Source organism: Emys orbicularis, chromosome 12 (genome assembly GCF_028017835.1).
Source record: "Emys orbicularis isolate rEmyOrb1 chromosome 12, rEmyOrb1.hap1, whole genome shotgun sequence".
NCBI lineage: Eukaryota > Metazoa > Chordata > Testudines > Emydidae > Emys > Emys orbicularis.
In genome coordinates this window covers 40,143,048-40,152,654 of record NC_088694.1, presented here as the reverse complement: position 1 = coordinate 40,152,654, position 9,607 = coordinate 40,143,048, and the positions used below count along the sequence as shown (strand labels likewise).

The window sequence follows — 9,607 nt, the reverse complement described above, 5'->3', positions numbered from 1 at the left end:
GTTTATCAGCATCTTCTTGGTTTGTGACACCTGAACTGGGGACAGAATTTCAGTAGTGGTCACATAAAGAGGTCCAATAACCTCTCTATTCCCACTCAAGAATTAGCCTTTTTGGCCACAGCATCATGCAGGGAGCTCATGATCAGCTGAGCTGATTTATATTACGTTATATAGCAATATAAAAATATATATTCCCAAAGCCTGCCAGTGGTTCAGGCCCAAATTCTCCAGCCTTGAACTGTGATCTTGAAGTCCATTATAACTATCTTGCTCAATTCTGTTTGCCATACACAAAGAGCAGGAATATACTCTGCAGGTGAGAATTTCAAAGCTGTCTAGGGGATTTGGACACCCAATTCCTATTGGTTTTAATGGAAATGGGGAGACAATATCCTTATGGCAGCTATGAAAATCTCTGCCTCAGTGTAAATGAGATTTTATTTCATATTAAGGATAAAGAACAAGAGAAGAAGGAACAAAAATAGAGTTTCCATGAGTGAGAGCACAGTGGGTGTGTCTCTCCTCAGTAAAAGTTTGCTTCAGAAGTGAATCCAAAAAGGTAGCTGCCCCCAGCAGATTCTGAGCAGTTTAGGCAAGAACATAGCAGGGTACTTGAGGACACACTTAACTTTAAGCACAAGAGAATTCCCAGAGTCCCATGGGACTATAAACATGCTTAAAACCTAGGCACATGTTTAGGAACCATGCTGAATTGGGGCTTTAAAGAACAGGCCACAGAAAGCAAATTCACTGGTGACATGCAGAAGATCAAGGCCTGGATTCAATCCAGCAACAGGCCCACCAACTCAGCAAAATGCTTATGATACTGCTGGCTCTGTGGTCTGCCAGTGTTGTCCCCATAGCAGATCCCAATACTCTCAGGCAGGAGGCAACCTCCATAGCTCCATGGGTCCATGAACAATCTTCCAGCCTTGGGAGTTGTCAGGGACCCCCCCACACACACACACTCTGAACTCTGGGGTATAGACGAGGGAACAAACAAAAAGAGCCACAACAAATTCTCCCCTCCCCCCCCACCAGATTTGAAAGTATCTTCTTTCCTCACTGGTCCTTCTGGTCAGGTGCCAACTAGGTGATTTGAGCTACTTAACCCCTTACAGGTAAAGCGATCCAGTACAGCTGCCAAGGAGGGATGTTATGCTACCCTTTTCTTTATATTTATGACAGGAGTGGTCCAGGATCCTGTATTAATTCAGTCCTTCATTCAGTCCTGGTTACAGAACCATATACAATAGAACTATTTTGGGACCTTTTCCTGAGTAAGGACTTGACAAGAAAAGTGCTGCATTCTCCATATCTTGGAGTCTTGTAATCTAAATTAGTTAGGTGACCAAATCCCATTGATATTCAATTGGAATTGGGCACTTAGGATCCCTTGGGATCTTTTGAGCCTATCCAAAGAAGAGATGCCTTTTTGAACAATGCATTCAAGTTCAACCATAATTTGCTGGGCTGGATGCAGGAAACACTGGGTGTATTCTCTGCCTTGTGTTACGCAGGAGTTCAGACCAGATGACCACAATGGTCCATCCTGCCCATAAAATCTAGTAATTTATGGATTTTGCAGACCTTTATTCATTGGCACCAATGTTACAACTCACATGAAAAAGCTAAGATGAAGGGAGGACTGGGGTCCTAAATAACAACATAAGGACAGGGTGCTAAAGGTCTGATTTTACAAAAAGCTGTACCCTACAGGTGATGAATGTTTGCAAGACAAATTTTGTGAAATAGCCACTAACTTTGGATGTTTTCGTTTAATGTCAGCCAATCTGGACCTTTTCTCCAAAATTGCTGTGCACCCACAACCCCAACTGAAATCCATGCAAGCTGGAAGTGCTCAGCAAATCTGAAAACCCAAGACTCAGTTCTCACAAATTGGGCACCAAAAAATGGAGGCTTCCAAAATTAGTGGAGAAGTAGGAAAATTTTGATCATTGGGCTTGATTTACTTTCAGTTCTGAGAAGCTGCAATTGCCATTGGCTTCACTATGATCTGGGAGTCGTCAGCAATGCTGGAAATTAGGCCCAAAGCCAGAAACAACTTTTGGAAATAATGTCCTAAGATTTTAGTTGTTCCTGCTTTTTTCATAGATTAATAGATTCAATGGCTAGAAAGACTGATTAAATTTTCTAGTGTGACTTCTTGCATAGTGCAGACCAGATAATTACCCCTGTACTGAGCCCAATATCTTGGGTTTGACTAAAGCATCTTCCAGAAAGGCAACCAGTCTGGATCTGAAGACTTTAAAAGACATGGGAACTTGACCATTCGGGTACATATGGTTTGAATGAATCACACAGTTTTCAAACTATTTAATATGGGCCTTTGTGGGTGACAAGTTGGTCCAGTGCAGAGCTCTGCATTGCACTAATCCACGGAGTAATTTGTTCATAGAATCAATGCAAGCTTTTTTGGCCCATTCTGGAGAGGTGCAGAGCACGCTCAGCTCCTGCTGGCATCACAAGACATGTTCAGCTCCCAGGTCAGTCCATGTAATTGACATGGGCCCAATCCTGCATGGTGTGGGCCAGACCCGGCCACCTTTACATGAGTAGCCATGACTCACTCACGTGACCACGCTGGTTTTGCTATGAGCACTTGCATGAGTAACTAATACCTGTGTGAGTAAGGGTTTTAGGAGGAGGCCAATTTTGCAAGCAAAACTCAGTGGAAGACCTGGTGGATTGAAGAAGATCCTTAGGGCTAGGTCTACACTGCAGCTGGGCATGAGCCCCCCAGCCTGGGCAAACAGACTTGCACTAGCTGCACACAATCTAAAGCTAGCAATGTGGACATTGTGGCTCAGGCAGCAGCTCTGGCTCCAAAACTCAGCTGACCCCCTGACTGTCTGCAAGGTCTAAACTGCTAGTTTTAGTGCCCTAGCTGGACCCAAACTATCACCTATCTAAGATATAGACATTCCCTTAAGGACCCAATCCTGCAACCTTTATTCTTTTGGGCAATGCGTAATCCTTGCTGATGAGGCCAGGAGATCTCTGAGACTAACTGTTAGAGGAAGAGTTATCCACTTAAATGATGAAACATTAGCTGGTTATGTTAAACTTCACAGATCCCCACCTGTTCACACTGGTGTTCAAGGCAGACAATGCCATGGGGAGGCTGAAGCTGTTTGTTGAGATCAGTGAGATCACCCATAGGGCCTAGTATCCCTAGACATGTTCACTGGCTCACACTTATAGCAGCCTGATGAGTCACCAAAGAAACAGCCCTTTGTTCTCAAGGCAGGTGAGAGACTTTCTTGATTTTATTAGAGAACTGATAATATTATCTCACTTTGTTCTTTAAGTTGTGTATTGAGAGCTATTTGGGGTGCACAGTGCTTTACAATGGGAGTAAAGACATGGTCCTTGCTCTTAAGATTTTATTGACTCAGCTATCCTGGCAAGTCAAGATGCTAGGGGAGATAACAACAGGCAATGGACGGAATGCACTCAACTGGACAATGAGTGTTGCTTTGCTAGCAGCACAGACAGCCTAGTTTCTTTCTTTCTTTCTTTCTTTCTTTCTTTCTTTCTTTCTTTCTTTCTTTCTTTCTTTCTTTCTTTCTTTCTTTCTTGACTGGAAGTATTGGTGGAGTGATTCTAAAATAAGGCGTTGTTCCGAAGACTGAAATGAAGGAGGAGAGAGATGTTTTGTGCAGAACTGGTTCAGGGAAGGCAGCTCATGGATTTGGGTTGCCACTTCCAGTGAAAATGTAACAGGAATGGGGTGCCCAAACTTTCAGGCAGCTTTGAAAATTTTAGCCTTGCAGCCTGGGAGAAGATGTTTTGTGTTAGCTGGTGATAGACCTGGTGTACCTGGAGGGGTTGCAAAAGAAAAGGGTGAGGGACGTGGGGACCTCTTCCTTTCTTTACTCATTGATACTTAAACTTTTTTTTTTTGGTCTACTCGTTGCATCCTGCCTGTAAGTTATCTGGGCAGGTGCTGTCTCTTTACTACGTATGTGTGAAACACCCAGCACAACAGGGAACTGATTGCTGATTAGGACACTATATGCTACAGTGCTAGAGCTATTACTACTTGTACTGTGTATAGCCAAGTAGGGGGCTGGGAAGACTGAGTAAATATATATTTTGTAACCCACCCTTCCTTGGGAATGTTTTTATCTGGTTCCAGATAAATGTACAGAAAATGCTACATATAGCTCACATGGCTTGTTGTTTAATTTGAAACGGAGAATTGGTCTGTTTGTAGACCGTATAAAGTTGATAGCAGAGCTTGTCAAATTAGAAATTCTGACATTTTGTAACTTTCATTCATCCTGATCTGGAAGAAAAACTAATAATTTTGAAATGTCCCATGAAACTAACATTCTAAAAATCCCCTCATTTTGGAAATATTGAAACAACCTTACCAAAACGTATTTCAATCAGGTCAATGCATTTCATTTTTAAGTTTGAAGCCCTTTATTTTGATTTTATCATGTCAACATTTATATTATATTATATTATATTATATTATATTATATTATATTATATTATACATTTTGATACTTTTCAGTCAAAAATTTGTCAAAATTGCTACAGTCTCATATTTTTTATTAGTCGTCATTTTCTGATGGAAAACTGTTATGTTGAAAAACTTTCAACCAGCTCTAGTCCACAGAGGTCTCCTCCCCAGCAGAGATTTCAGAGACTGCTGTGGTCATGATATATATCAACATCAATAACAAGGGAAAGGTGAGTAGGCGGTATGGGAAGCTAAACATACAGTATTAGGAAATAGGGTTAAATATTCTGTTCAAGAGCAATAGCCAAAAATATTGCAGTATCCCTATAATAAAGCTGAAGTGTTTTGGATAATTACTGTAAAATTATATAGAAGGATAAAAAATATAGTAATTTTTGCCTTTATTTTTTATAATCAATATAAAAAAAGAAGAGAAATCCCATGAAAGAAGAAAAAAAAGCTTAAGACCTAATGACAATTACTATCTATCTATCTATCTATCTATCTATCTATCTATCTATCTATCTATCTATCTATCTATCTATCTATCTATCTATCTATCTAATCTCTAATCATTAAATTAAACAACTGGGCAAACTGTTTGATTACTCTAAATGTTAATCTATTGCTGTCATTTCAATAAAAGCTACCAGTATTTCTAGGTATTTTTCATTTCTTTTTATATGTAAAAGTAAGATTTCCCATTGCCAAAGTTGACAGTGGTAAATAAAGTTATTACCATTGTGCGGGACATGGGCGATGCCTCTATTATTTTATTAATATTCTTCCTTCATCTATTTGTTTGCTTGTGTTTTTCTTGGTTGCTATATTGTTACAAAGAGATTAACTCTCACACAAGTGGACAGCAGGTAGACAGGAAGGGAGGTATAAGTTTCATATAGCATCATTCACCAATACTTATCAGGACAATTCAAGTGTCAATTCCTTTGAAATTTACCTCTGACCATACTGAGTCATAATTCCCAGCTTAGTACAGGGGTGGGGGAAGAGTTTCAAGTGGGAAAACTGAATCAAACAACTTTTGCTGTTGATGAAAACCAAAGCCTCTGAGCTCAGAGCAGGGAGAAGGGGGAAGCAGACTGAACCCCTGTCCCAGAAGCATGGGTGTTTTAAGTAAAACAGGTGCACGCCAGCCTTCTATTGTTTAACCCTCTGCTCTTGTTATGCTTTGATTCCTGCTGCTGAGATTAAACAATAGTTTGTTTTGAAAAGGCTGCTTTGTGTTCACTGTGTTCGCCAGTAGTCCCAGATCCTAAAGGGAAGCCTTGCAGGGCAGCTAAATCCATCTGGGCCTGTGGAGCAAACACAGTTGGTACCCAGCAGGCTGTAGCCTCATTTGAGAGTGGAAGAATTGTAGGATTCCACACCAGAGAGGTGACGGCAAGAGGCCTGTCTCTGAAATGGGTTGCACTCAGGGAGACGTTGAGAGGTCTGCGAAATACAGCTATCCCTGAACTGTGATAATCATTATTAACAGGTCATTTTTTCCAAATGGGTTCTATCAATCAAACCATCTAGCTGAAGCTATGAAACAGGATTCATGCAAACACTCTCCTGTGCCTGTACAGAGTAACATTATTGTTAGTAGCAATTACTATATTTGTTATGTCCAACCTAGAACAGGCCCTATAGTGCTAGATACTGTATAAAGATAGAATAAAAGAAAGTCCCTGTCCCAAAGAACTTTTACTCTAACTGGACAAGTCAGATAAAATGCAGGGGAAAGGGAGAAAACATTGACTTCAGTGATCTCCACATGGGCATACAGGAAAATCCACATGAATCTGATTATAAAATCAGGGCCTGAGAAATGGAGTGTATGTACATTTAGTATGAAATATTTATGATTTTTCGAGTATTAGACCCAAGAAAATAATGATCCAAGTCAATGGGATTTGTGTCTCAAGTAATCTTCATTGCAAAGGCTGGCATTCTTATACACGTTGAGTTGGTGCCTCCATGTTTGAATGGTCTTATTTAAATCAGCATGAGACTGGAATTTCCAAGTGTATAAAGGAATGAGGTGCCCAAATCTCATTGAAATTTAAAAGCATAAACCTCTTAGGTTCTGTTGAAAATCCCAGCCTGAGGGAAAGGGTAATGGAATCTCTCTTTTGAAATCAGTGTCACTCATAGTGACTAAGGTATCATTGACCAGAGTGGTAGAATCTGATACTTGGTCCTTTTTTCCCCTCTTCATTCATGTTCATTCGTAACAAGTGTGATTTAAAACAAATACTTTGGCCAGCTCTAGTTATGCCGGAGAAATGTGATCCTGTTTCATGAAAGATTTCAATATTTCAAAAGTGGGTTTTATTCAGAATGAAAACCACCATTTTTGACATTTTCTGTAGAAGGGAATGGAGCCCCGTTTTTAGGGCAGCGTGCCCCATTGGGCTGCCCTAGAGCAGCAGACCCTTGAACTCTAGGTTTCCCATCAGCCCACCTATCTTCCAGAAAGGCATCCAGTCTTAACTGATATAAGAGCTAGATAAACTATGTTATGCTTGTCTCTGTTTGTCTTCCAGTTGAAAACCTATGAAGAAACAATGAATTTGAATCAAACGGTGATGACTGAGTTCCTTCTCCTGGGATTTTCTACCTCTCCAGAGAGGCAGTTTTTACTCTTTGTTGCAGTGTTAGCCATTTATCTGGTTACTGTGATGGGAAACCTCCTCATTATCCTTGTAACATTGGTGGATCCAACCCTTCATACCTCCATGTACTTTTTCCTCTCTAATTTGTCTGCCTTAGAGGTTGGTTACACCTCGGTCACTGTCCCAAAAATGCTGGTGAGCCTCATCTCAGGGGACAAACGCATTTCCTTTACCAGCTGTGCCGTGCAAATGTTCTTCTTCCTTTGCTTTGGGATCACAGAATCTTCTTTTCTGGCCACCATGGCATATGACCGCTATGTGGCAATATGCAACCCCCTGTGTTATCCCATGATTATGAACAAGAAGGTGTGTGTCCTGCTGGCAGCCACTTCCTGGACTATCGGCATCCCGGCCCAGGTAGTGCAGACAAGTTTGGTGTTCACCTTACCCTTCTGTAGCTCCAAAAAGATCAACCATTTCTTCTGTGACTCAGCCCCTCTGCTGTTGCTGGCCTGTGCTGACACCTCCATGAATGAAACCTTGACTTACATGGTGGTCACTTTCTTTGGAATGGTGCCCTTTGCCCTGATTCTCTTGTCCTACGTCCGGATCATTGCCACCATCATCAAGATGACATCAGCTGAGGGCAAGAGGAAAATCTTCTCCACCTGCTCCTCCCATCTCATCGTTGTGGCTTTATTCTATGGTTCTGGCATTATCCTTTATTTACAACCCAGGTCCAGTGAGTTTCCAAACAGTGGTAAACTTCTCTCCCTGTTTTACACTGTTTTGCCTGCCATGTTGAATCCTTTTATCTACAGCCTAAGGAACAGGGAAATCCAAACAGCCTTGAGGAGACATATGTGGCACAAAATGGTTCCCTGCTATCCCTGAGTGGCAGCTTTTCCAGCCTGTTCTGCCTCAAAGAATGTGACTTTTGAATAATCACACTGCTGGGGGGTGGGGTGGGGGGAATTTGCAGAAGCACCCATTAGTTTTGGCTGCCTTAGTAACTGAGCTGAGACTCCTAGGGCTTGATTTCTGAGGATGGCCTGGTACTCCCAGTGACCTCTGCTGTTGTTATCAGTACTCAACCCTTCTGTTTTTCAAGTTGCGTACCTAGGAAATGAGGAGCACACAGTTACTGGTCACCCAGGAAAATTCTGATGGAAGTGACTCAGCAGACATTCTGAAATCTGTAGCAAAACCAGGACTAGAAGCCAATTTTCCTTGGCCTGACACCACCAGATCATCCCTTCTCTTCCAGTAGGCCTATGCACCATTGATTACACTCTTTCCAGCTTCTGCAATGAACAAGGCAGGGATTAGAACTGCCTGGAAAACAGAACTTTCCTCCTGTGGCTGTTTGAACAAATTTGCATCCCAAGTCAACAGGGACCAGGGACAAAAAGTGTTCACAGGAGGGAAAGTATCAAAAAAATGCCTCTTCAGGAAAACCAAGGGGAAATTTCCCAGTGGCTCACTGAGCTGTCTAGGTAGTCCAAGAAGTCAAATTGATGGCTACCCAGGTAGTCAAGGAGGTGGCTGTCCAGAGAGTTGGGGAGTGTCTGCCCACCAAGTGGGGTGCTGTGGAGCCAGTGAGGCTGAATTTTCAGCAAGTTTCCTGGGACCTGGACAGGTATTGTGCCTGGCAGCTTGCCTGCCAGTTGCTAGGCTGGCAGTCAAGAAAGAGAACTTGGAGTCATTGTGGATAGCTCGTTGAAAACATCTGCTCAATGTGCAACAACAGTAAAAAAAAATTGAAAAGAATGTTAAGAACGATTAGGAAAGGGATAGATAATAAGACAGTAAATATTATAGTGCCACTATACAAATCTATGATACCCCATCACCTTGAATACTATGTGCAGTTCTGGTTTCCCCATTGTCACAATGTCTGGATTGGCTCACAAGTGCGAGTGCCTACCACTGGGCAGACTATCAGAAAACAGGTCAGAGACCCCAGATCAGTTGGTTCTCTAGATATCACACCAAAGACAATGCTGGTAGCCAACTCTATAGTAAACTAACTAGACGTTTACTAGCTAAGAAAAAAGAATGCGAATTATTGAGAGGTTAAAGCAGGTAAAATATAGGCACAGGTGAGTCACAGTTTGTAATTCCAAATGGTAGCAGAGATGTAGTAATCTGCAAGTTTCCAAAAAGGTTCTCGGGACTACTCAGAATAATCTCCATCTTCTCAGTCAGTTATTCTGCCATTTTATAATCCAAATAGGCCAGAGATGAAGGATCTTTCCTTTAATCCATTCTTATAGTTTCTTCTCACAGAAAAGAAGCTGACAGTGTGGGCTTTTCCTCTGATAACAGAGAGTGAGGAATGCATTTTAAGTCTTTGACCTCCGATCATTACACACAATGACCACAATGGAAATTAGCACTTTTCTATTAATGGTCATCATTTGCATTCCACAAGGGTTCTTTCTTGCTTGATAGGTTATTTAGTTACAGGGGTATACACAGTGTAAATGTTTAC

The 9,607-nt window shown here is 41.6% G+C and overlaps 1 protein-coding gene across 1 annotated transcript; it reads left to right on the top strand.

Moving 5' to 3' along the window:
• Positions 1–7,413: 7,413 nt before the first annotated feature.
• LOC135886180 (olfactory receptor 10AG1-like) lies at positions 7,414–8,007 on the top strand. The gene has a single exon (XM_065414034.1). It carries the CDS (start codon positions 7,414–7,416, stop codon positions 8,005–8,007), a length of 594 nt encoding a protein of 197 aa, XP_065270106.1.
• The last annotated feature ends 1,600 nt before the right edge of the window (positions 8,008–9,607 follow it).

Bases quoted from the DNA above. Each gene is read 5' to 3' on its own strand.
- LOC135886180 (XM_065414034.1), top strand. From the start codon at position 7,414: ATGGCATATGACCGCTATGTGGCAATATGCAACCCCCTGTGTTATCCC.